The 27,809-nt window shown below is 45.7% G+C and overlaps 1 protein-coding gene across 1 annotated transcript; it reads right to left on the bottom strand.

Moving 5' to 3' along the window:
* Window positions 1-6,554: 6,554 nt before the first annotated feature.
* On the bottom strand, window positions 6,555-22,219 carry sf3b3 (splicing factor 3b, subunit 3). Its single transcript, XM_027023478.3, has 26 exons — window positions 22,150-22,219; window positions 21,833-21,988; window positions 21,041-21,211; window positions 20,664-20,836; window positions 20,167-20,308; window positions 19,821-19,933; window positions 19,331-19,468; window positions 18,919-19,022; window positions 18,264-18,429; window positions 17,222-17,317; window positions 16,968-17,040; window positions 14,705-14,856; window positions 14,388-14,543; window positions 14,134-14,289; window positions 13,881-14,024; window positions 13,642-13,764; window positions 13,399-13,553; window positions 12,423-12,597; window positions 11,844-12,049; window positions 11,496-11,646; window positions 10,536-10,661; window positions 9,557-9,769; window positions 9,309-9,407; window positions 8,395-8,538; window positions 7,860-7,964; window positions 6,555-7,308 (listed from the first exon to the last, which is right to left on the bottom strand). The coding sequence occupies exons 1-26, from the start codon at window positions 22,217-22,219 to the stop codon at window positions 7,168-7,170; spliced, it is 3,648 nt and encodes a 1,215-aa protein (XP_026879279.1). The 3' UTR covers window positions 6,555-7,167.
* Between the last annotated feature and the right edge of the window lie 5,590 nt (window positions 22,220-27,809).

The following is a 27,809-nucleotide window of genomic DNA, read 5'->3' on the forward strand; positions in this document are numbered from 1 at the left end:
GAGCTAGCGCTGGCGTCCGCCCCCCCTCCCGTTCACGTTCTCTCCAAGCTCACATTTAAAACCAACCACATACGCCTCTTTTAAACATCAACTAGCCGTCCTCGTGACTAGGGCGTGCCGCACCTGTAGGCTGAATCGGATATCGCCGTCACAGAACTCAGTAGCTTCCTTTGATTGAAGCAATTAAGCAAGATCACACGAGAGGGAGTGCTGCAGATGTCGTAGGCACAAGGCCGCACGCTCCACTGTTTTCTGCATACGGAATTTACCACAGTTCTATAAGCGCCATTATCATTAATTAACGGCAATACGCTGCAACAGATTGTTTCTTTAATCATTTTTCAAGCTCGAACGCACAAGTCCAGTTGGGACTGTTGTAAAGCAACACAAACATTTTCCTGCACACTGGCTTGCTACTTTGTGTGTGTTACCGATGGCCAGCTGCGTAGTGTCGCATGTCAATTAACGGGGAATAGATCTCGCGTGCATGGCGGAGTGGCACGTGTGCAATTAAAAGTTCCGGTGCTTTTATAGCAGCACGTGTCTTCTGTCCAATCAGTATTGTAATACTTCACACTCTTATTCTCAACTACCCGACCAAGCCCTTTTGTGGAAAAGCCCCCCAAAATAACTTTGGGGATTCCACACTTTAACACCCCCCAACAACCCAAGACACAGCGGGTCTGTTGGCCAGACCGCAGGGCCCCAAGGCCTCAAGGTCGATAAAAACACCATCCGCTACCCGAAACAATATGATGTCAACTGGGAAAGTCCCATAGGAACAGAACTCTGGAAAACCAACCAAAATTCGCTTAGCTCTAGGCATCAGCCCAAAGCACCAAACCTCGCAAATGAAGTAAACAGGCTAAATGTAGGGGACAAACATGCATGTCGGACCTAATGCGCCCAACGACTTGGTAAAAAAAAAAAGTCGAGGCCATACCTTTAAATACCATGCCATTAAAATGAAGAACACTATAGGAAGGTCTTACATCCAAGATTATATATATATATATATATATATATATATATATATATATATATATATATATATATATATATATATATATATTCATTCTGGTGTGGTGATATAAGTAGGTAAACCTTACTGTTACCTGTCTAATGTAACTGCATGCAAATATGGTCCGTCTGATTTACTCATTCAAGGGTCTTGATCGTGAGCTGGCGCCAAACTTTAGCTATCCTAGATGTTTCTGTTGGAAAGCTGTTTTACTGGGTGCGTTCACCATTTCAAATGATCATCCGCTATGCGCCATACGTCTTTATTTCGTTTTTTTTTTTTTTTTTTTTTTTTTTTTATTATTACAGTTTAAGTTGTCATTTTCATCTTGCAAACATGTAAAAAATGTATGCAGGGGTATTTCGGATTATTATGTTAAAAATAATGTAATACAGTTGCATTAAAAGGCATGACGTAGGGTTAGCCCCGGAGGTCTGCGGATTCTTACCGCATTTGGGCCAGATAGACAAGTGTTTTTTGGTTTGTTTATCCGTGATCGAAATACGGGCGTTTGATTAAGGCACGGATCCGACTGGCAAAATCCGTGCCTGATGTGGCAGTAGATATGGTCCAACTCTGAACAGACTGGCCATGTTCGCAATAGTCTACTACACACTGCATATTGCACACTGGTCCCCGTAGTAGTATGCAGTATATATCCAGTATGCACCAAACGTAAACCATACTAAGGGATCACACGACCGTATAAATGTTCCGCCCGCTTGTGAAAGATTTTCCGCCTAAAAAACAAAAACAAATAAAAGCAGGAAACATGTTAACCGAGGCATTGCAAAATGCCGAACACTGTAAACCTACGCGAGGAAAAGTGATTTATGCAATTAAGCAATCTTCTGTGTGACAGCAGACTAGCGATGATGAGCCTGTCCACCAAAACTAGCCCAACCCGGGTGTCTATTCAAGTGTTCTGAGCAAGTGTGAATGCGCCCTGTATTCGAGTTACAAAATGTAATGTTGTCAAATGGACTGAAAAATCAGCTATCCTCATGAATTCAGGTGTTACAAATATTTACACAAATAAGTGCAGAATATCCACAAAACATGCAAAAACAAACTATAGGCATACAGGAATTTTGTTGATTCAGAATAGGGCTGTAACAATATCATATTTTCACAGCATGATTATTATGGCCAAAATAATTCACGGTAACAATATTATCATGATATCTATAGAAACTTTGAACAAAAATATGTACAAAAAGCTGCCCCTTTAATGTTGGAGTCAGACTACGCAAATTCAGGCTGATTTGTCATAGCCAGTGCTCGAACTGGGCCTCACCGGTACAGAGTTCTGGCAGTTCTACATTTTATTCTTTGCTATGGGTCACTTTTCTTGCATGCCAGCACTTCACTCCAATTCACCGTATTCTTTTCGGTGCTCTCCATATCAGGTTCAGAGTGATTCATAGTGAGCCTCAACTGTATAATCTTCATTCTCCAGAGGACATTTTCCTAGAGCTCTCCTAGTCTCACTGTCTTTACAGGTAACGTTAATGCTAAAGAACAGTGTTGGACAAATTCCAAAAAGGCACAAACCAAACGTGTGAGTCACATGACAGAGCCTCAACCGGAGCCAGTACTAAACACAGGCCGGGAACAAGTGAACAAGTGAACGTTAGTGCCACTCCTAACAGGTGTAGCGAAGAGCGAGATTTATTAAGGGCAAATCCATACTCAGGGTTGTAGTCACATTCCAGGGTCAAATTACCAGTATGAAGAGTTCTGGAATACATGGAAAACAGATAAAAAGCACGCGATAACAGAAGAAGGAAATAAGGCACACACACAAAACCAGGCCAAAAACAAAATTACAGGTAGCGCGAAAACACAGGCTGGAACAAACAGCTGTGCAGAGCAAACGCAGAGGCAAGGACCGGCAAACTAACGGGGCCGAACACAGGCTTTTAAATACGTGGTGTTGACAAGACACAGTAACGGTCAGTAAGTTGTGTACTGTTCCTTTAAGTTACGTTTACGAAAAACGCGTGTGCATGTAGGCCAAGCAGAGGAGATTTTGGTTTTCACGGTACATGACGGGCATTACTGGACCCAGCTCTTCATTTATCATTATTTACTTCTTTAGTAAGGCGTTATGAGCTTTGGATGTTTCTACAGTTCATGTATGAACCGTCTACAATACTCCAAGAGTGAGCCTATGTCACGTGGCGAATAAACCGGCAAGATTACTGTAAAACTGAGTGAGTCTGCCTCGCGTCTCCTCCACGTGCTTCACAGGCTTCCCTCTACCGGCCCCAAATCTCTCTGCTCCTCCGGGTCGGAGTAAAACGTAAATAGCGCTAACTCCAAACGTTACAATAGGTGCTACAAACAAGAGTGAAAACCAAAACGAGGACTGGAACGGGATCGGAGAAAAGCAAACAATGACAAGACCGTGACGGTGAAACCATGGAGACAGAGACGCTAGGAGGGGCCAGTTGAGACAACGAGGAGAAGCACCATCAGCAAAGACGAATCCACCGCCGCCGCGGCCAAATATGATGCTGACAACATTAGGAAAGACGGATGACATATTTTTGTGCTCATACATAACACACATCATCATAGAGATCTAACATTATGAAGCATTATGAGTGGAGTTTCGATGTTCTCTGTGTGGGTTTCCTCTGGGGTCTCTGGTTTCCTCCCACAGTCCAAAAACATGGAGGTTAGGTTGAGTGGAATTTTTTTTTATATATATATAGATTTTGTGTGTGTGTGTGTGTGTGTGTGTGTGTATGTGTATATGTATGTATACTGCCTGTGATGGTTGGTGCCGTGGTCTTAACCTCCTACCCTTTCACCTGGTGCATTCCCCCAGGGGCCTGTGGTTTCTGATCGAGAGTATGCTGTGTACAAATTGGCTGCTGCTTCTCACTGGGTGTGTGAGTGTGTAAAAAAAGAAAAAGTGATATTTGTAAAATGTCCTTGAGTTTGAGAAAGGCCCTATATAATGCGATGTCTGGACATATTACTCATTACCTCAAGTTCTCTTTGTAATTGTGTATATACACAGGATAAGATGTATAATATCATTAGAGGTCCATTAGTTCTTCACACAAAGGCCTGCTTATTCTCTTCAAACCAGCAACCACATCATGACCTCTTCTTAGGGGTCATCAGCTAGTCATCTCCCTTTGTTGGGGTTTCATTGAATTATGCCCACTGCACCTCCAGAAGGCTCCACAGTGAGGTCTGGCATCCCAGCCCCACCCCCCTCCATCACTTTAAACTACGTCACAGCTCTTTAAGCACTATGCCACTAACATACACAACCCAAAAAATCCACCATGGCCTTCCCAGCAACTAAGAGCAGAAATTTCCTCAGGGATGTTACCCATCACACCAAGGGTTCTCCAACACAACAGGACCATCCAGGCCTCCCAGGGGCGACCAGCGCCCGCTCTACTAACGCCTGCTTCATGCCACGGGCTCCACCTTGACCACTCCACCGTTACTGTGCATTACCCCAGCTAGTCTGAGCTCTCCTTATCTGCAACAACTGATCAGCCATTACAGTCCCTTTTGATAGCTCCTTCACAGCTAGTCTTAGGTCACGGCCCCTTATGATGTGGCAGACTGTTATAAACCCCCCACCCCCAAAACCACACAATTCTACTGTCCTATTTAGCTCTTGCCAACCACATTATTTCACCTCAGCCACCAAGTCAGTGTACTTCAACTTTTTCCTTTTGAAGGTTTCATCCACTGAAATGTTTCAGTGTTCCAACCCCCACCAACACTAGAAGGATAGACAGCACATTCTGTTCTTTGTGACATCGAGAAATGGGTCTGCATTCGTTCTCTTCTTTTCCAAACACAAAGCCACCACCATCACACACAATTCGTCTGTAGCCATGACTGACAATTTCATGACCCTCCTCTCCAGTGACCCACCAACTCATGCAAGGATGTGAACAATGATTGCTGATCGCCTCAAACAAGTACGCAAGACATGGCAAGAAATTAAGATCATACGGTCGCCAAATCTGACCATAGAAACCATAGTTGTGAAAGGCAAAAATATTGTATAGTCTGAACTATGTAAGAGAAACCAAACCACTAATCGTGCAGATGCACAGTTGAAATGATTGGATGCCATGTTGTGTGTACATAATCTACAGTGAGTAAATTAGGTTTTTCTAGTTAACATGTACTAGTGAAATACCAGTGAATGTGCTAAACTTAAATGATAACTAGATTATTCTTATTGATCTGATATGGATATAACTCTGATGTGTTGAAAATTCACTACTAGTCTTTCCAGAATTTCCATGCATTTCAGTATTAACCTGTTCATAACTGAAGTCATTTTGATTTTGTTAGTAGTTGTTAAATGCTGGGATATTAATACTATACTAACTGGAGAACATAGCTGTAATTCTAACATGTTAAATTATATGATTATTTTATTCTTTCCTGAGTTATTTCAGACCATAAAACAACTCAGCGGTTACCATTTTGTATAAAAGCATATGCATGTAGATTTCCAAGTTTACCACGCAACACCAGCCTTAGCAGCAAAAGGACTCCTGATCACTTTCTCGATATTACACTGAAATCAACTGATTGAAATGATCTGGGCGCATGAGGGAATTTTGACCATAGTTTTTGGATAATAATGTCTCTTTTCCAACAGTGCTCAATACACTTACCCCTCCCAACTACTGATAACTGCTTCTCTAAATATTTACACACTCAGACACAAGCCTGTAGTCCCGAATATGGGCACACATGAGACCAAATTTATCTTCACAAACTTTTTTCAGATATCTACCGGAGTGCATAAAAGGCGCAGCTGTCGAATTAAAGATGCAGGCAGATGAATTAAAATGCATATGCAGATAACCCTGAAGTGAAGGCCTTGTTAAGAAAATGATTAATGTCAAACTCATGAAAACAATACATTTGTTGAAGTGTAGAAAACCGTGAATTAAGAACACTGGGGAGTAAAACAGCTAAAGCTACACTTAAAAGTAGTTCAGTCCTAGTAAACAGAAAAGTACACATGCTTTTCCCAGGGAAAAGCGATGTGAGCACCCAGTAGCCTCAATAAATCTAGTGTGTTAAAATGATCAAGTTTCAGAGCTAGCAACAAACCAAATAAAAACAAAAACAAAACAGAATAGAGTAAGAAAATGGTAAACATGGGTCAGCTTAATCTGAGTAAACATTTATACTGTACTTGCAAATAAGCATTACTATTTAAAAACACATACGTAGAAGACACGAAACTACATAAATGTAACTACAGAAGTTACTACCCACCTCCGATGACAACCACAGGCCTATCTTTAAAGTGGGTTTCCTGTTCAGTAGATGGCATCTGGCCCACACAAGAGCCCGTTTCTCAGCGTCCACACCACTAACGGTAGCTGCAGGGGGACAGTGAAAACCAGTCCTTCCAGTGCACTTGGCTGCAGCATGCAAGATCACTTCTGACCGTCACTTAACACCTAATGATTGCTTTTTTTTTTTTTTGTTCTGAAACCAAACAACAATAATCTATACAGCACCAGATTTTTAAAAAAGGTTTATTTACAAAACAATTTAAAACTTTACCCACATTACAAAGTGAGCATTTCAGAAATTAGGCCTAGAGCACTGTGGCACTGTCTAGTCAACCAACCACATATTTTACAAGTTCAAACACCTTCTGGAACAACAAGTACAGCTTTTTTAACCCTTAAAAGGAAATACACCAGTCATCTGCAAATTGTCACATGATGACATGCAACACACACGCGTCCATTTCATCCATGTGATACAGCAAGTACTACCAGATGTGTTCACCTTGTATAAACTCATACACTCTTCTTTCAGGCTATAAAGATCAGTTAAAGTCCCATGAAAGATTTTTGTTTGTTCCTTCAGTACTACTGAAGGGTATTACATTTAGCAAGGAGTTGAATGTAGAATAAGTTCAGCTTTACTACAAAGTCCAAGGCTGGGCAACAGGGTCACTGACCACAGTGACACTTTCCAGATGATCCCTTCGGTGAAAAGTCTTCCTGTAGTGCTCATCAAAGACCCATATTTGTGGCAGGAAGCGAGGCCACAGAAGACGCACACTGACCAGAGTGGGTTTAAAAAAACCGCTTGGCTGTAACGCACGCACACACATTGGAATTTTAAAAAGCATAGCGTGTGCGGATGTCCTCCAATTTCTTAGACACCTCTGGTGGTGTGCGGTCCAACTCTTCAGCAACGCTCTTCTGTTTATGGGGATCCATGGAGTTAAACTGCTCACACAGATCTCCATCAATCACATTCTGCAAAACACAAGTCAGCGAAGTAAGACTACGAATGCCAACAAAAACGTCCGTTCGGTAAAACAAGTATCGGGGCTAAACTACTGCCACTTTATTTCTCTTATCTTTTGTGAGACCTTTTGAATAGCCCTTGTCCCATTTCCTGTTATTTTATTCTCCCCTCAAGAACTATAAAAAAAACAGGCTATTCAAATTTTAGAATTCTTATTTCCTAAAGGGAATAAATTTGATCATATCCAGACCTAAGAAAAATCATACCACATGTTAAAAGAAATCTTCAAAAACAGATAAATAAATGAATAAATAGATAGAATTCACTTGGGGGGGGGGGGGGGTTTCCATTGTTTGGTTACATTTTAGACACACCGGGCAGAATATCAGAAGAAAATGGGACTTTGAGAATAGCCAGTTAAGGACCAAAAGACTGCCCAATTAATTTACTAGTGATGGCAAACAAGCGGTATAACTGTAGCCTAACTTGCTTCAGGTAAAGCAAAGAGGCTTGTGAAAGGCACAGGGGTGTGTGTGGGGTTGTGAATAAAAGGACTCACTTTCACAGGGAAGTAATAGGAGCGAAAGCTGAGGTGGTCTCTGCCGCAGAGCGGAGGGAACTCGGAACGCATGTGCATCTCCAGGTGCTGGAAGAAGTCGTGGTCCTGGGAGCAGAGCAACAGGACAGGTTTAACCCTCACAGCACCACACAGCGGCTCATGAACACAACGGACACTGGAGCAGCGATTCAGAACGGTGCTGTTAAAATGGATCAACCCCAAACAGCTCCAGAGAAAGAAAGGACAAAAAATGCACAGCACGAGTAAAATCGTTACAATCCCTGCCAAACTGTCACCAAAAATCCCTTATAAATGTCAATCTGCAATTCCCCCCCCCTTCATTTGCAACGCTCAACAGCATTGGTGCTACTCAGAACGTTTGACAGTGATGTTGCACCACGGCGAAACATGGCGGATGTGGTTGGAGGTGACGAAAGTACACTGAATTAAGACACCAGGAAACTGATTATTTAACGCCTGCACCAGGCGCTCAGAGAGCGGGGATGGCGGGCGAGGTCCCTGCAGGGTGCCGTACCTCATGGGAGGTGAAGGGAACCAGGATGCCGATCCCTCCCGACAGAGTGGTGTAGACGAGGGACTCGGAGCCTCCAGGGATAAGGGTGGTCTTCTGTAGGGACAGCACCGTCTCTCCTACATGGTAGTTCACGATCACCTCAGCCTGAAACACACAGGGGAACGAATCTATTTTAGGTGAAAAGACTTCACCTAATGAACTTGTCCCAACAAAAGGAGTACGTGTGGTGGCTTTTCACCTGTTCGTGCAGCTGAGACACTACCTTTAGTCAACAAGTATTTGAGTGTCTTGCAATTTGAGTAGCATGTTTCAAATACAGCATGAATAACCCCTTCTCTACACTACGGTACATTTCACAGATTGCACACACTTCAAACCTGGACGCGGACCAGGCACCAATTTGCTTTAAGGTGCACGGAGGCGTGGATTTCTCACACAGCTTTCAACTCCATGGGAACAGGAGACAGACACGGACATTACGCTCCACGTGCGCTCAGACTTTTGGCAGCAGGTCAAGGCGCAGACGAGGATGAAGCTCCTTGACAACGAGCCAAAGTCTGCCCACAAATGCCTCCGCCTACTCGCTTACACACCCAGCTGGCATGTCCCTAAATTCCCGACAAGTCATTGGGGCATGCTGGGAATTTCCCCCAATGTCCACCTAAGCACTTCCAGGCCCTGGAGGCAATCGTAATTATGTGTGGTGGGCAGAAACTTTGTTCAGAGGTCTTTAGGACCTGACCACAGGCTCTCCACAGGGCAGGTTTGGGTTTGGGTGTGTGCGTCAAAGTGAGCGCAGCACCAGCTAGACACAAACACTGCCGTAGAAACAGATGGTCACGGAGGACAGGCAGCCTGGTGTCCGAGGAGGGATGCAAGGTCCCAGGCCACCCTCGCGAAGCAACAGCAGGTACCTTCTGGGAAGCTCCGTTCAGCAGGCCTCTGTCCCACAATGCTTTGTTTCCAGTGGGGTCCTCATCCACATCATCGCTGGTATTCGGTGGTAGACGCACCTGGGAAACACCACATGTTACATACATGCTCACCAACACACAGTTAAAAAAAAACAAAAAACAAAAACAGGACCTTCACACCCAGAATAGATAATTAAACCCATGACGTCTGTCCTACAGACAAACCGCACGCAGGAAATCACACTTACAATGCTGATGTTGCCAAACTTGTCGGCCGTAGCCATGGTGTCGTAGTCAAGGAGACAGGCGGTAGTGACCCAGCGTGGGTGTGTGTCATCTGCGAAAATGATGAGCTGGTTCTCGTTGCGCTTGTAGCGCACCCAGAACAGACTCTCCTGGATGTCAGACACGACCACACGCTGGCCGATGGTGTAGATGCCCGTCACCATGTTAGGAACGTGCTTGGAGAGTGAACAGGAACACACTACCATCATCATCAGAACACATCTACTATAAAAGCCCTAACCGGTCCCGTTTATAAACCACTTGGAATAACCCTACTGACTAGTTAGTAAAAATGTCAAAAAGTGAAACCACACAGGCCTGGTCCTTTGGCCATTAGCAATGAGATCATGGACCTTGGTCTGCAGGCTCAGCTGCTCTCTGCCAGAGCCAGGAGCCATACCAGTTACACAGCCAAAGCACTTCAACCACAACAGACAGATTCCTCTCAGTTCTCGAATAACAACTTTACAAACCCGTATAGAGACCAGCAGCCACCCATACCCATGAAAACTGGCTAAAACTATCCATCACTACTCACTCAGGAGATTCTCTCTGTAGACAAGGGAAAAGAAAAATCATAATCTATAAAGAATGTCTACAAAAACAGTTTGAATAAAAAGGTTGTGCCTCATGGAAACCTGTGCTAGGGGAAGGAAAATCTTACTACACATCGAGTCACGTTCGCTTGGTAGGTACTTCGTGTGCAGTGGCAGTTAGTCCTCAGCTGTACAGCCCCCAACCCCAAACCCTGCTTCTGTTCCCAAATGAAATCCCTCTTCCAGTTGCCTTGTGCACAAAAATCAGCTTCGTACTGCCCCCTACCAGGCGGCAGGTGTAGACGAAGCCGTCGCAGACGGAGCGCGTCTCTGGCCACGCCCACCAGCACATACCAGCCTCAAACCGATATTTGTATGTCACACACACACACACACACACACCCACCTTGTTTTCACACTTGCGCAGCAGTTTCTTTTTGCCCAGGTCGTAGACACGCAAGAGTTTGCCCACGCCTACCAGCACCCTGCCCTGGAAGGGGGAGATGGCCAGGGGTACGTCCTCCACCGCGGTCTGCCGGGAAGCCACACGAGAACATTAGTTCCATCTTGGGGGGAAAAGGTCTGCGCAATCAAAGTGTGGCAGCCTGTTCACACCCTGGATCAGCACGCGTTTCGGAACCGGACTAGATCTGGGTTTACTTTGGTGAGACTCCATTTGCACGTTTCACTAAAAGTGTGACCAGATGAGAGCTGGTCACATTTTCCCATCGGCATAAAATGCATAAACACACGCGGCGTTTCCATTTTATTTTCTGAAACCTACTGTGAACATGGCTCCTCATGGGCCATTACCAGTGCATCACACGCGGGAAAAACACAGCCTTGTTTTGCAGTGTGGCAGCAGCCAGCAGATGCTTTCCCGCTTGTGTAACTGTACACGGACAAAGAGGATGCATTCCGGTTACGCGTTCCGTTTGCGCTAGTATTAAATGTGGACAGGAATGGTCTCAGACCACCTCTGAACGCAGTCTGAGTGATTTGATCGCGACGTGTCTTGGGTGCGTTTACACTCGGCTTTTCATGCAGTCTAGTGAAATCCAAAAGCAAGCCAAATCGCCAAACAGGATGCTAATGTCAGGTCTAAACGGGCTCAAACGCACAACTGAAGCTCTGGAAAATGACTGGGGTTTAAACAGCAACACAAACTAGGTACGAGCCAAACAAAAGAATGGTCTCTCAGCTGACATGCTCCAACCTCTCAACTTCAGTCCTGTAACGCTTACATAACAATGTGTTGGGAATCGCAACTAGCGGAGGGGATTTCTGTTCCTAAGCTTATCATTAACTCCCACATGCTACGGAGTTCCCGGTTTCCCCATGCAGAGCAATTCCCTCTTCTGGTCACCTTGTGCACAAACTCCAGCTTCTCCCCACCCCCTGCCAGGCGGTAGGTGTAGATGTAGCCTCCGGCCACCGAGCGCGGGTTGAGGATCATGTCTCTGGCCACGCCCACCAGCACGTACCAGTCGTCACCTCCAAAACGGCACACAGCCACGCTGTGAAGGGGAAGACAGAGATGAATTAAAGCACACGGTGGAGGTGGCGTCGGAGTTTAGGCACGAGTTGATAATTTTCCTAAGGCATTTATTTCCGGCTGGTACTATGAACAGAAGCCGCTGGCCGTCACTCATGAGCGTTTACCCGGTGGAGGACTTTCGCTAGTCTTTCCCTGCCCCGGGCTGCCTCTACCCACCTGAAGGCGGCCTCGTTCTGCTCCAGCTGGACCAGATCCAGCGTGCTGCCCTGGATGGGGCTGACCAAGCGCACCAGTGATGCCCACTGTCCTGACCCGGCTTTGGGGGCACCAAAGATCGCCTCCGGAAGGTTCTCATTCAAGAAGGCAGCAGCCATTTCTGCAGCCAGTTCACGCTCATCTTCACCTGCTGCCTCCACCATTTCCTAGAGAGAGAGAGAGAGAGAGAGAGAGAGAGAGAGAGAGTTATAGAAGCATTAATCCAGACACATTCTGACCAGAGTCAACAGTGTGACATTCTGGAAATTCCAAACTGCTGAGTCTCATGACCTTTGCTTGACTCTGACCCAGGCTAAAAACACCATGTTCTGTTATTAACTTGAGACTCAACAAATGTGCTCATGCACACACACAGTCTTTACACTCTTTAATGCTCACATCACCAAGCACTCTGCTTCACCCGGTCAACATCCAACCCGCTGAGCATCTCCGAGCGAGTTAAAAGGTACCAGCCACCACCAGGGACACACCTACTCTCTGGAGACCTGAAATGGCGCCCCCTGTTGGTGCAGTACCCACCTCTGCCATCTGCTGCTTGCGCTGGGCTTTGGTGGCCTCCGTGTAGGCATTGTGGTCCGTCTCAATGAGAACCAGACTGTTGGTCTCGGGGTGAATGACAAATTTGCGTGGCGTGTACTGCAGCGGGAAGGCCACCTGATTGAAGACGGCACCGAGCTTCTCCAGAGCCAGAATCCTGTCCAGAAACAGAGTTCATTCAAGAGTCATCTGTCACCACTGTCTAATCTACATGTCCATATTTAACACGGTTCACAATCTAATCACCTTCGGAAAACGTAACTTGTTTTTAGAATTACACCACACTGGCCTTTTAAGTTATGAAGGATTCCACCAATATTGCAGTTTAAATCCAACTATGACAAACACGGAAGGAATCCGTAGCCAAAGGCGCAGGAGCTGTGGCAGTCCAAGAACAGAGTGCTCAGTTCAGTGCAGCTGGAAGGCTTTCCCAAATAGGTAAGGTTTCAAACTGAAAGTGTAGTGTTCCCTGTGCACACAACAGTCTACCAGACTAACACACAGAGTTCAAATGTTTATAAACACTTATAAAAGTCTCAAGAACTTGGAACACCGACTTCCCTAAAATGCACCGAGAAGAAAGTCAGATTTAAATTACTTAAAACATGAAAACTATTTGTAAACCTTTTTACAGAAAATAAATACAGATGTAACCAATCTTATTACATCCTGAGATCAACACCACAGGAAGGTATCTGCAAAAATTAAAAGGAAAAAAAAAATGTAATTTAAAGAATACAATGAAAACTGAGAAACTGGAGGAACAATTCAAAAGAGCAGACACCTTAAATCATTAACTTATGAATAAATTAACCTAATCTAAAGAATACACTGAAAACCTTAAAAAGGCATTAAGCGAATTAAAAAGAATTACATTTAGAGTAACACAAAAAAACCCATCATCCGGAGTTAAACATTCCCAAATGGCCGGTATCGGTGCGATTGTGTTGAGCATTACCTCAGTGTGTTGGTGGAGATGGCCACGATGCCTTCAGGACACTGCTCGGAAGCAAAGCCGGACGCGTACTCCAGCGTCTCGTAGGAGAGCGGCGTCAGGTGGAAACGCGACTGGTACGAGTAACTGAGCCAGGAGCGGCTCGACATGGCCAGCACCTGTGAAGGACAAGGCGGAACGACACGCTCAGCGGCACGCCTGGGGGAGGGGCGGGGTGGGTGTTTGGGAGGGGGGCGTCCCACTTACTGCCTCCTGACCCTGCATCCTCACACGGAACAGCTTGACTGGGCGAGAGCCCAGGTAGCGGGTGCGGGTGTCCGACAGGTCTCCGGTCACCGGGTCCAGCACAGTGCGCAGCAACACGCCGTTCTGACACACACAGACAGGGCGAGACGTTCTAGCGGCGTACCAGAGCCGGTTTCATGCACGCAGCAAGCGATCGCATGGAGGCACAGAGTCAATCAGAGGAAACGTGGGCGCGTCACCTGCAGGCCGATGTTGAGGTACAGGAAGCCGATGGTGCCCTTCTCTCCCAACTCCTCCTGCTTCTCCACACCACCCATCTCCACGATGCACAGGGACTCGGGCTGCGCAGGCAAGGCCTGCATGCTCAGCGGCTGCAGGCAGTCCTACAGCCCAGCAGGCGAGAGAGAGACAGACAGAAACTCAGAAAACACGCATACTTCAACGCGGAAGATTGCGGTGCCGAAGGCTGGAAGCCCATGCGCGGAGCAGTACCGAGGGGTCGAGCGAGATGATCCGCACGGTATTATCTGCCAAGCCCACGGCCAGGAAGCGGGAACGCTGCTCGCCGGGCGGGACGTTGGCGAGGCTCATGCACACCACATCTGCGGACATTTCTTTTCTTTCCGTGTACTCGTTCAGCTGACCAGACTGTGGACACAGAGATGCCGGGTGACCGCTAAGCAACGCTTTTCCGAGTGGTTTTAAATGGACGAGGTACAGCAGAGCTTCCTCTGGTGCAGACATACCGGATCCATCTCGAAGTAGACCAGCTCCCCCCCAGTCAAGGCGATGACCACCTGTCGCTGGTTAACAGCACAGCGCACAATGGTCTTCTTTCCTGGGGTCTTCCACTCATTCACACGCTTATCCGCCCGGATGTGACGGATGCCGTCCGGATAGACCTGGACGGGGGGTGGGGTGGAAAGGCGTGAACTCCAGTCTACAGAGCTCATAAAACAAAACACCCCCCCCTCCCCCCTTATGGGAAATGTGGACCTAAAAGGACAGGACGTGAAGGGCACTTAAACCAAGAACACAGTAGACGCCACGAGGCTTCGCAGACCTGCACAAGCGCGTCTTCGCCCAGCAGAGAGCAGGACAGGGTGGGAGTGGTACCCAGGAAACCAGAATCCGTCACCTCTTCCACAGTCTCCCCGATCGACAGCACCAGGGTGGCGTTGACGAATGACACAATGATGTAGGCGTCAAACTCATCTGTGAAGTGAGAAACCACAGTTGGCCAAGACGTTCAAAGCAAGGATGGGCACTGCGGCTGCTGTTCAACCCCACCCCACCCCACCCCCACCCCAGCTAATTCCAGCACTAGGAGGTTAAAAATCAAAGGAGAACAGATAAGGCTGCAGAGCCTCGTAAATGACGAAGTTTTAACCTGGTCCTACTACAGACATGCCAAATAAGCACGCAATTAAAGTGAAACTACTGTCTCTCTCTGACCCACCCCTCTCCCTCTCACAGAGCTCATTCAGTACTCTCACAGGTTGCTAAACAAACAGCAGCAAATCACATGACTTCAAGGAATGGTGCTTGACAGAGACTTGACAAATAGCCAGAGCACGTCAGCCTGCCAGCAGAGAGCGGCCAGTATCCTCCCTGCATAGTTCTACAAGCGACAGCACGCCAGCAGACTCTGCGACTCGGTTCAGCCAATTCAAGAAGCACTCTTCTCCACACAAACACTAGCATGTTCTAGCCAGCGATCGCTTCTCTGATTTGATTGGTACGGTCTAAATAAAAACCCCACATTATGTGGTTTGTTTTTTGGTTTTTTTTTTTACTAATGCACGTTTACACTCATATATATATATATTATGTTTATTATTCTCTGGAAAAGAAAGCTGAAAGTCACATTTCATACACGTGCACGTCAAGATCACCGTGAAGGAATCAACGAAAACTGGCATGACGTGTCTCACCTTTGATTTGGCATGTTGGACCTGCACATTACCTCACTATTGTGTTAATTTCTCTCTCACACACACCTCAAGGGGAAAGTGACAATACGCAGAAATGTGTAATTACCCACAATTTAACTGAGAGTAGAACAGTAAAATAATCCCAGGCAGATTAATAAAAAAAACAAAAAAAACCCCCCACACTTTTCTGATGAGGTCTCCGCATCAAAGAAAAAAATTTTTGTAAATACATTGGAGCTTCTTTCAGCATACTGATGCTGGAATTATGTTCAGAGGCAGATCTAGGAATGTGGCATTCAAACTCGAATCCAAAACCAGTCCTGGATTTCATGATCCCTTGAAGGACTGGGATTAGAATACCTCTGGGTGGTTTTTCCCAGAAAGTAGGTTCAACCAACAAACTCAACTAAAACTGGCATGGCCTACATCTATCTCGACCCTGGCTCCAGTCCTGCAGCGCGCCAGACCATAGCCAGTCGGGACGCGATGTCAGCAGGCAGGGGTACATCCATCTCCAAAATGGGAGGGAACGCGATTACAAGACAACGTCCATTAAGTGACATGGCTTGTGCAGATCTATTGTATCACCATAGAGGGAACTATTATTAAGATACTGAGGACTATTTTATATAACCATTATTGATAGTAGAAAAAGCCATCAGATTGTGAAATAAGGCCTTGAATTGGAAGAAAATGGTTGTGTCATCGTTTGTACATTAATGATTTCTAAAGCCTTCCATCCACACACATTCCCTATTGAAGGAGAAATTATAGGAATGTGGGTCTACAAGGGCTGTAAGAAGCGAGTCATGCCAAGATTCGGTATTAAACTGGACAAGCCAGTTAAAAATACTTAAAATTCTGTAGCTCTCTCGCTGACTTTTGCTGTGTTTATACCAACATGGGACAGCAAAAAGCACAATCCATCTCTCTCTCCCTCACATGTACAGAGAACCATCCATCACTGGGCACACAGACACACACACGTATCCAATGGACCCAAATGCCATGTTTTTGGACTGCCCATGCAGGGAAGGGTAAAAACATGAAAACTCCAGTCAGACAGACGCAAAGCCAAGACCCCAGCACTGTGGCAAACGTGCTAACCACCAAACCTCTGCTGCCCACTGAACCAGAGACAGCACATTAGTGAAAAAACCGTTTCCACAAACTTAACATTTGGGTTAGTTGCTAAACCTGCTTTCTGGAATACCCTCCTGGTCTAGGATGTAATATAGCTTTTGTCTTTATCTACCATCCTGTAGCAGTGGGGGGGTGGGCAAGCATCATGCATGGGGGCAGAGACAGGTTGCACCTGTGGGTGATTACAGGAAGCCTCCTTATATACGTATACCAGCTGTTTCAGTGCGTGACTGGAGCATGTGCAATCACCTTCTACGTGTCTCTTAACTGTCCACACGGCATTGGGGTTACCAGGAAGCTCAGACACAGCCATCTCTGAGACCTAGAAGGAGCGCGCGCGCGCACGCACACACACACACACACACACAGATATAAACATACATCACGTTGTGAAACGGACACTTCAACATGTAAGCAAGTCTCTGAAAACAACTGTGGTTTGGCATACCAAAAAAAGGCACCATACTGTTCAACTTTGCGCACACACACCCCCATACACCCACCTCCAGTCCATGTCTGAGAACCCTCAGGGTGGATCTGGGCCCTCTCCCGCACGACACATATAGCTGAGGAGTGTCCTCGTTGGCCAAATCAGCAATCTGCAGCACAGATGCGAGAAGAGAGAGTGCAGAAATTTAAAAACATTCACAGTGTTAGAACTCTGAACAAAAACAGGCCCTATTCTCCCCTTGAGTACAGATGTATGCCAATATGGCACTGAACTGGGCACAGTCAGCTAGCTCACTAATCAAACACTGGCCCCACACACACACGGCTGACCGGGACTGGGAACACTTCAAAGAAACTGGCTTTAAAATAGTTCTACCATGTTAAACTGTGTATAATACAAACACACATTGAGTTTGGACATGAAGGAAGGTACTGCAGCTGTCCATGTTGAGTACTCTCGCTGTGCTGGTGCAGTAACATCCTGGATGCTATGACACCCTGCACAGTAACCATCAGATGTTTCTACCACCTGCTGGGCTGAGTCCCCGAGTGCCATTATGGAAACACTTGCCCCACCACCAAAATAAAATAATTTGTTACAAGATGTTCAGAGGTGCAATACGTTACAGCTTCCTGTGGAGAAACCCTCAAGTTTCCCTTTGACTGGTGCTCAAATCCGTAGTGATGTTATCTGCAGTTGATCTGATCTCATCTTTAGATGCGTCAGTGTTTCTATTAGGGAAATTCTATAGACCATTATGGTAGACAAGATTAAATCACTTACTTAAAAAAAAAAAAAAGTACACTACTCAATTACATTAGTCATGTTACTGCAGGATGTGACCACTCGCACGCTCCTCTCCACCGCTGAGAACGCGTGTCCTCACGACACCTGCCGGCAAAACGGGGCTCAGCAGAACCAGAAGGACTCGCAACCGTTTCATTTTTCGTCATTAATCCAAGCACGAGCATCCCCCCCACCCCACCCGCTGCAGTGTGGAGTAGTCACACTCAGAAACTGTGCGTACAGTTTATCCAGGCATGCGCACACATAGCGCATGAACACCACACATGCACACAACCCCCCCTCCTCACCTGGCAGGACATGATGGGGGACAGATTCTCCTGCTCATCCACCAGCACCAGGTTCTTGAGGGGTCGCGGCTGGAAGAAAAACGTGTCCCCTTCTTCCAGGGGCATGGCAGACGAGAACTCTGGCTCGTCGTCGTCGTCTCCCAGGTGCGCGATCTGATACAGGTAACTGAAACAGAGGCCAGGACCAGAGCTCAGGGACAAACACGTAGCTGCTGCTAGCCACGCTTGTGTGAGGCCAAACAGGGCGGTTTAGGCATTTAGCTGACGCTTTTATCCAAAGCGACTTACAATTATGACTGAATACAAACTTGAGCAATTGAGGGTTAAGGGTCTTGCTCAGGGGCCTAACAGTGGCAACATGGCAGTGGTGGGACTTGAACCAGCAACCTTCTGATTACAAGTCAAGCACTGAGCTACACAGGTCTAACCACACAGAACAGGTGGGTGTGCAATACACAAGAAACCACACAACAGGTTTTTTTTTTTTTTTTTTTTTTTTAAAGAGGGCTTCAATTAAAAATAAATACAGTAAAACAAACAGAATGAAAAGATCTTTTGGAATTACATGTTTACAGGAAACGGTCACGCAGAAGAACAATTCAGAACCGAGTCGGGTTCCTTTGTTTGACATTTGGGAACGCATGTTGTAACTTACTGGTTTCCGAACTCCGAGGACACAAATAAGAAGCCGGTCTTCAGAACACACATGGCTGTGGCCACGGGAATCGTGTCAAAGTACTTCATTCTGATCTCCGTGACCTAGGAGGGGACAACAGGGAGGTTTTTAGACAGCTAAAATGCCGGTCATATCACCAATATCCTAAGCCATAAAGACAGTTATCCCAGTTTGTAACTACGTACTTATGAGCAACAGCTGAAATCAGGATTTAAAAATCACTCAAATGTTTTGAAAAAAGGCTCCACGCCAAACCCCACACACCAGATTGAGTCATTTTCTATTTATTACAAAAATTCACTGTGATGTATACACACACACACACACGATATTTTTATTTATTTATTTTTTTAATCTGGGTCGCAGGTCAGACCCAGGCTACAGCTCTCACCATCTCCTCATCTGTTTCCAGGGTAACCTTGAAAATGTCTCCTTGCTCTGTCTGGGCCAGGAAGAAGAACATTGACTTGGTCTTGTGTGTGGCAGAGCAGACGAAGATCATGCCCCTCTCAGGGTCATCGAGGTCATTCTGACACACAAGGAGAAAACGAGACCGACACACAAACACAAGTCAAACAGATCAGATATGAATGCTGATGACTTCACTGTGGGCACCTGCATCTCCATGCTCATGTCTGCACTAAAAAAAAAATCAGCCAGCGTGAGGAAAGAAACCCCTCACAAATCACAAGTGAACCATCCCCGCAGACATCCTGAGATCAGAAGGCTTAACTGTCTCCAGGGACAGTGTCAGAGAAGAGACATGACAACCTCATCACTTCAACCGCCACCTTGAGTTACGCCCCGAGTTTGTATTGTGGGATAAAATTCCTCAAATCTTGAAATTCCTGTCTCTGACACACGACCACCTCCGTACTTACCCTCCTGCGTGGGATAGGACAGCGGATGTCAGGCTGGTCTCCAAAGTTCTTGTAAGTGATGTAATTCTCTGAGCAAATCAGCACTCCACTAGGGCCATCAGAGCCTCCCGGCACTGAGTTTCACAAGGGGACAACAGACGGCATCATTCGCCAACATCAGTAAATCACGTTAGAGTAATCAGCACCAACAGATTGCCTTTTTAAATATTTATTTAAAAGCATGGGTGAGCAGAAGTCAGATATCACAACATTCTCTCCAGTGTCAGTCAGAGAAGAGACATGAAAGTACTCATCATTCCCACATCACAGCAGTTAAAATTGCGGCCTGGGGGGGGAGGGGCGATACCTGTGATGAGGAAGTTGCCATGCTCCTCCAGTGCCTCGCTGTACTTGCGCACCACATGGTTGAGTCCCAGGTCCAGCTCATAGAACGTCAGGGTCTGCTGCGTGTTGGCTGCCGCCTCACCAGTAGGATCGTTATCAGCTTCCTGAGAGAGAGAGAGAGAGAAACACTAATGAGGGGTCTCAGCCCAGACGGTCACCGCTCAAGCAGAGCGTACATGTCCATGAAGCGATCAGAGGTGTTTACATTCTCTCCAGCAAGATGTCAGAGAAGAGACATGAGCAAACTCATCATTTCAGTGGTGAACCGCTTACACGTTCCACTAAAACAACTTCTACATGCAATCACTTATTTACTTCAACAGGCAAAACACACCATGAAGGAAGCGTTTAAAAACACAGCTGCAAACGCTAACGAACGTTAAACATTACTAACATTAATTCCATTCATATTTTCCAGAGCACAGGAGTACAAATGCATGTAAACCTTCCCATTCTCACCTCATAGTCCATTTCGAGGCAGGCAAACATGGGGTTCTCAAAGCCCACGTCCACGCCCACCACGTGGTAGACCAGGGTGTTGGCCTTGTGTGCCTCCAGAGGGGAGGAGATGGTCAGGCGTGCTGCAGCGTCCCTGTTTAGGATGTACACCAACTTCTGCTTCTCTATTGCACCTACGTGCACAGCAAACACCACAACACACCCCCGACGTTAAGCCATCGGTTCTATGCGTCCATTCAAGACATTTAAAAATCGCTGGTTCTAGACCTGCCCAAGACAGCAGCTGCCTGTATGGACGTCGGGCAGTTTCCCCAGCACTGGGCCTGGTTATAAGAAGCCATACATTTATAAGAGCTTATAATGACCCAGAGCTGTACCTATCATGACGGCTCTGCCTTTGGGGTCCACAGCCAGGAACTGGCCAGGAACGATGCGACGACAGCCACTCTTGCCGAAGGTCTCCTGGTGCACCTTCTCAAACATGTTCTTGGACGGCTGGTATTCCAGGATGACGATGCGACCCGAGTCACTCCCAACCACCACGTAGTCTTCCAGTTAAAAACAAACACAAGAGCACCCCACCAAAATGACAACACACTCTTACAGTCGACATTACAGTGCACAGAACTCAAGCGCGTCAACAAACACTGCAGTTGTGTATAGGGAGAACATCATGGAATAACGTGGCTATGGATTTACTGGCAGTGGGTGATGGTGGAATAGGAAGACACAGATGAACATCACGCAGCCTCTCTCTCAGTGTGCTGTAATCAGCTTATGCCATTTTGAGAGGCCAGAAGAAAAATAAGCAATGAAGCGCAATTTATAACATTTTGTCTTCCATCTTCCACTTCACCATTTGCCACGTTTGCATCTCAGACATGAGAAATGGCATTTGCATAACGTATACATTTTTTCCAAGCATTTTAACGCATTAAACGAACAGATCAAGAGCAGATTGTTTGCTGGTCTTAAAGCATTAACACGCACACAACGTGGGACAGGTTTTTTTTTAATACCTTCAGAAACGCAAACACTCCTCCAAAAACATTGATAATTTTTAAAAAAAAGAGCAAAATACACAGATATGCAGACAAATATAAGTTATGTTCCATGTGTAAACAAATCTCATCCTACAAATAACACTCAATTTGAACTTCAACACTCACCTTTCGTCCCACCGGTGAGTCTGAAGGCCATGAGGGAGCGAATGATGCCGAACACCTCCATGGTGAGGAGCGTGTGAACTTTGCCGGTGTTGCCATCAGGACGCAACAGTTCCAGAATCTTCCCCCGGGAAACGACAATTTCCTGCTGCTTGGTACCTACAGAGACAGAACAGTCGCCGTGAGCTGTGATCCTCTTCTGGAGATTCTTGGCTTTGACTTATTTATTTAAAGTAGTTGGAAAAATGAAACGATACATTCTTAAACCTTATTGGACAGAAGAACGACACATGCATCCATCCGCTAAAAGTGAAAGGTACCTGAGAAATTGCCATGGATGGCGTGAGTGATGCCGGTCGCACGCTGCAAGGTCAGGTTGTACAGAAACATGGCTGATGTCTCTGGACCTTCAGGCTTGGATGGAGAAGGCTTCCGCAGCACCTGGAACCCCCAGAATGGTGTGAACTGAGACCACTGAGAAAATTTGGACCTTAAGGGTTTTGCACGTTTGGGGGTCCTCACATTAGTTCCACACCGCCCTTAGCAAGAATGGGAACGAGGTTTCGACAACATTTATCTACAAAGATGTTCTTTAACCTAACCGTTGTCCAATACCAGAGCAAAAAAAAACTACAATTACTTTCACTGAGGCCTAATAGTGTGTAAACAACAATGCCACTGAGTTCCACTTCCAGCTAGCATGACGGACAGGGCCACTCACAAAGGTAGCGTGCTAGCTAGCGCATCTCTCCAAGTTATCTACCGGGAAAATGTCTAATTTAGGTAAACATTTCTAAAATATGTTCGGCTTTTATATCCACAACTCACCAAACTCCACAATTCACGCACACACCAGCTAACCGTTCAACCAGTCGCTCATTCATAAGTAGCCTACGCTGCTAAGGTCAGAGTGCGGGCTAAAATGTCTTATTTTGTACCTTAAGAAGACAGATTTAGCAACAATAATAGTGGTCTGTGTGGATTTGGACTGCAGGTAAGCAATTTACCGATGTAGCGATCAAGATGTTGCAGATTTCGACACGATGAAAAACTTCTTCCAACGCCGCTAAAACGACAAGGGTCCTTGTAGTGCCCTGTCGCGCTATATAGTTGGCCTGCTATTTGCCTGACGGGAAATCAGGACCGTAAATATACTTCTATTATTACTTTTTACAGTAACGTAGAGAAACTACAATTATTAAATAGTTAAGATAAAACATTATTAATGCTAAATATTCTTATGAATCTTATATAAATAAGTGAAATGTGCTGTGTAATGAAAACAAGTGCTTAACTCTCAATGGCTCAAGGTTGTACTCAGCCATGATTTTAAGTTGCTTTGGATAAAAAAAGTGTCAACTAAATGCCGTAAATTGAGACCGTCACTTTTTCTAGTCTTTGCAAGGGAGTGCACCCTGGTATGCTAGAGGCCTGACCTTCACTGCCCTGGAACAGGTATAATGCAAGACCCTGCAAGAAGCACCAACCCACCTGTTTGTGACTTGGCAGAAATGTAAAGGAGGTTTTGCATGTCTCTTGTTGTGGCCAGTTGATTAAGTCTTCTTTGTCTCTGGTGACCAATGAAGAGTGACAACATCCATGTTAGGACCTTTACATTTTCATGTCTGAAGGTTCTTCTTTGGTGCTGGTTTATGCTGAATAAACACATGACCCCTGCCCGCGAGCGCTAAAACTTCACCAAGACTTTGTGTGTTTCTTGATCAAGGCTAAAGAACGCTAATATCCACCACAGTCCTCGGTATGGATTGGGGACACCCGGGGGCAGTGTCTGCAGGTGAACGTCTGGTGACAGTGGTACTCACATAACCCAGTCACACACAGGCGTCATCTGGATTCACCACACGCAAGGTGAAGGGTGAGGTGTGAATGGGAGGAGCTGCTTCCCTGGACTGTATGGAAATGTTATTACACTTATCTGCAAGTCATGGAATGCCAATAACATACACCTTGTTAAAATACAAGGAGTGTGTGGGTGTATGAGAGCACCTCGGGCCAAAAAGTCAGTGAATAGTTTTATAATAATAATAGTTTAGAATAATAATCATTTCAGAGGTCAAGAGGCCATCTGTTTTGGACATGCTGATGAAGATTGGGACCAGAGCTGTTGAGTGAGAACCACTTGGTGGTGAGCTGGATTCATTCCAACGTGTTTTTCCCAGCTAGACCTGGTAAGTCCAGAGGGATTTTCCAGATGGTCTGGGAACATGTGGTGGATAAATCTGTGAGAGACGATTTCATCTTCCACTTCCAATAGGACTTTTACCAAGTGCTGATCCGGCAGTGGACATTGAGATTGAATGGACCACGGTCAAATGCCAAATCATAGCAGTAAGTCGCTGTGGTCAGAAAGCTGTGCCTGTCATAGTGACTATCCTACAACACAGTGGTAGACATCAGTGATGAGGGACACCATTTCCTGGAGGAAGGAGTTTTTCTGTATAACTTTCTCAGAGATCTCCAGAGTTAATTGCTCAAATCTCGATTCAAATCTATGCTACACAATTGCTAAAGCGAAAACTCAGTCTTGGGACTGACATCGCCCAAGCAGTCGTGCGCAAATGCTGAGGAAATGCTGCCCTCTTGTGGTAATATTGTTATGCGGCGGAAGGAACAGTATGAGGAACACGTCAATTATTATCATGTGGCAGAGGCTGAAACCGACTGTAAAACAAATTCCATTTTTGTGGTTGAAGGAACCATGGTGGTTAAAAAGCTGCAAGGTGGCAGGTGTGGATGAAGCACTGGACAGGTTGAGTGGTAACACTGTCGCATAGAAAACAGGTACGGTGCCCTTGAACTGGCAAACTGAAGTGGAAGTGGTGGTGCCTATGTTCAATAAAAGGGACGGAGAGGAGACTCGTACTCTTCAGCGTCTCAGTAAACGTCTGTGCTGTGATAATGGAGAGGACATTCTGCCTGATAGTTGAACAAAAGATATAAGAGAAGCAATGCAATTTCCACCCAGGTCGTGAAACTGGACCAACTCTTCTAATAATAATATAAGCTTAATTTATGTAGTGCCCTTCACTAACCTAAGGATACTTTATATTATAAGGGGAAAAAACTAAACAAAATACACAAAGAAATAAATCCCCACTTTTCCCTGGCAGAGCTGCCCGAGGGATCATGGGAGTACACCAGTGCGATCTACATGTGTAGTGTGGACTTGGAACAGGCATGTGATTGGATACCTCTGCATAAGTGGTGATGCAGGATTAGGGAGTATATGAATTGCTGCTTTGTGCGGTCCAGTCTCTGGCTGAAGGCAGTAAGCACTGTGCCTACACTGTGGCGTCAAGCCAGGGTTGTTCACTTTGGGGGTTTGGGCTTCTTGTCTGCACTCCTGTTTGTGGTTGTTTATGGACAGGAGATCAAGGCCGCAGCTGAGGTTGGAGTGGTGTCCGGTGTGCAGGGCAAGAGGCAACATCTCTATTGTCTGCATGGTGATGCTGTCTTCTTAGCAGCCTCTGCAGTGAACCTTTGACACACACTTGAGCGCTTTATAGCCGAATGCGAAGTGGCTGGGATAAAAATCAGCACCTCCTAGTCCAAGGTCATGGCAGTCTCCTGGAAAAGAGGAAATGGAATGCCTTCTTCAGGTGAGGGGTGAAAACTTGCCCTTTACGGAGGTGTTTATGTATCTTGGGTCTTTGTTCATGAGTGATGGAAAATGGGAAGGTGATGCTGGCAATTGGAGCAGGCCAACATCTTGCCGGGGCCTCTAAGTCAGTTTGTAGTGGTGAATTAGGAGCTTAGTGATGCATCCCTATGCTCACCTACTGTCATGAGACCTATGGACAAGGACTGAAAGAATAAGATTGTGAATCCAAGCATTGGAAATGTGGTTTGTCCACACAGGGTTGGTGAACTCTCACTCATGAATAGAGTGTGGAAGTCTGCAGTCCAGGAAAGCCTCAGAGTAGAGCTGCTACTGTTCCTGATCGTGAGGAGTCAGTTACTGGCTACGGGATGCCCACTGGACGGCTCCAGCTGTTCCAGGCACATTCCACTAGAAGGAAGCATGCAGGCAGACCCAGACCCTGGGAATGGAGGGATTGTATCTCCCAATTGGCCTGGAAGTCCCACAGGATGAGACGAAATCTGCTGCTTTTGTTCTCAGCCAGCTACCACCGTGACCTTCACAAAGAAGATAATAATAATAATAATAATAATTATTATTATTATCATAAGAAGAAGATTATTAGTTATTATTATTATTATTATTATTATAACAATAACATGACGAAGAAGAATTAAAACCAATGTGATTGTATTATGTACTTTAATTTTAATAATTTATTTTTTTCAATTTAAGAACATTACAGTTTAAGAATAACATTATGCAGCACATAAACATCTTTTTAAAAAAACTTTTCAGAGGTACACTTTCACAATTTAAAAGAAGAGAATATATTCATGTGAAATACACGTTCCTGTTTTAACTCCATTATGTCTTACACGTTGAACAGCTGCCGATAAAACACATTTCAATTCACCAAGAGAAACAGTAGTGAAACTGTTGGAATGGACTGTGTCCACACGATGGCGCCATTGTATATATATGAATAATTTCCGTGGTCTCCGGTCTACCTCTCTCTATCTATAGTTCTCTCTCTCTCTCTCTCTCTCTCTCTCTCTCTCTCTCTCTCTCTCTCTCTCTCTGTGATTATACTGGGATAAGGCGGGGGGTGACAGAGAGCAGCTAAGAGCTCATGCAGCCTTGTTTTGCTGGCTATAAGACCCTAAATGCACTGATCGTATACCAACCATTGGTTTAAAGGCCATCGCGTAGAACTATGAAAGTGTATTGTTTTGTTGTCGAGTTGCGACATGAAGATATTTTACAATTTTATAGGTTTTCTTTCTCCTGCGGTAACGCATGGAGTCTGCTATGATCATATTAATTTTTTTGTGAATAAATGCACAGGCACGACACTGCTGTGTAAACACGAATGCGTGTACATGGTGTTGGTTTTCAAACATGTGTAGTGAGAAAAATCAGTGTCCTATCACAGCGCTTAGTGCGCTTTAATACGGACCGGTCGAGCAGCAGGCATTGTGGGAACTGTCGTTTCGAAATAATGTTTATGCAATTGTTGACTCCAAGTGTGAAATGTTTTAATCCTTATTCCTGTTTACATGAAACATTACACGGATTTTAGGCCGTAGCTGCCACTCAATTGCGTTCAGATGTATTCCGGTTTTGCAAATTGCGACGGCGGTTTGGGCTAAAAACTACACATCCCAACAGCTTCTCAAGTGAGTTTGGGGAGCGCAGGGTGAAGAGTATCTTTATCCGAAAGGCTCAGAAGCAAATTTCAGCACACGAGGAGTTCACGCTGTACAGGAGGCCTCTGTAAACAGGGACAGCAGGAGACATGCGGCAGCGCGGCGGCTGAGACACGGAAGACGTGGAGAGGCGCTCCGGTTAGATTAGCTCTGCGTCTGGACGAGAGTTGCGCATCCTGGAGACGATTTGCAAGGTAAAGGAAAAAATCACAAAGTAATGTGCTTATGTGCCACATGAGCGCAGATTTAAATGGAAACTCGGACGTGGCTTGTGCCATTTGTGTTTATTATTATTATTATTATTATTTTGAAAACAGCAGTTTTGTTTGGAGACTTATCCATAGCTCGCTAATGGTTGTGTCACATGTATTGAGCTCTGTAGCTTATGTGGGGATAAAGGATCTTTGCTTGCCCCTTTGTGCCCCCCCCCCCCTTAATTTATGTTGGGGGTCTCATTCCGCCCTGGACCCACACTCCTGCGGATGTGCCGGCGTTGCTAAGAGACAGTGGTGGTGGTGGTGGTGGTGGAGGTGGTGGACGAGAGGATAGTAGGGAATTGCCTGGCATTGAAGGGGAGGGGGGGTTTCCATGACCATCTTTCACTCTCTCAATCTGTCTATCTATTTATCTCTCTCTCGCACTCTCTCTCTCACTCTGTCTATCTGTCTAC

Source organism: Electrophorus electricus, chromosome 6 (genome assembly GCF_041902795.1).
Source record: "Electrophorus electricus isolate QZ-2024a chromosome 6, ASM4190279v1, whole genome shotgun sequence".
In the NCBI taxonomy this organism is placed as follows: domain Eukaryota; kingdom Metazoa; phylum Chordata; class Actinopteri; order Gymnotiformes; family Gymnotidae; genus Electrophorus; species Electrophorus electricus.

What these genes read in the sequence shown, in the direction of transcription:
- sf3b3 (XM_027023478.3), bottom strand. Translation starts at nt 22,219, where the DNA reads ATGTTTCTGTACAACCTGACCTTGCAGCGTGCGACCGGCATCACTCAC. An exon ending in CATCCATGGCAATTTCTCAG is followed by an intron (nt 21,989 to 22,149) that starts GTACCTTTCACT and finishes CTGTCTCTGTAG; the next exon opens with GTACCAAGCAGCAGGAAATT. An exon ending in ATCTCCACCAACACACTGAG is followed by an intron (nt 12,598 to 13,398) that starts GTAATGCTCAAC and finishes GTTTCTGGACAG; the next exon opens with GATTCTGGCTCTGGAGAAGC.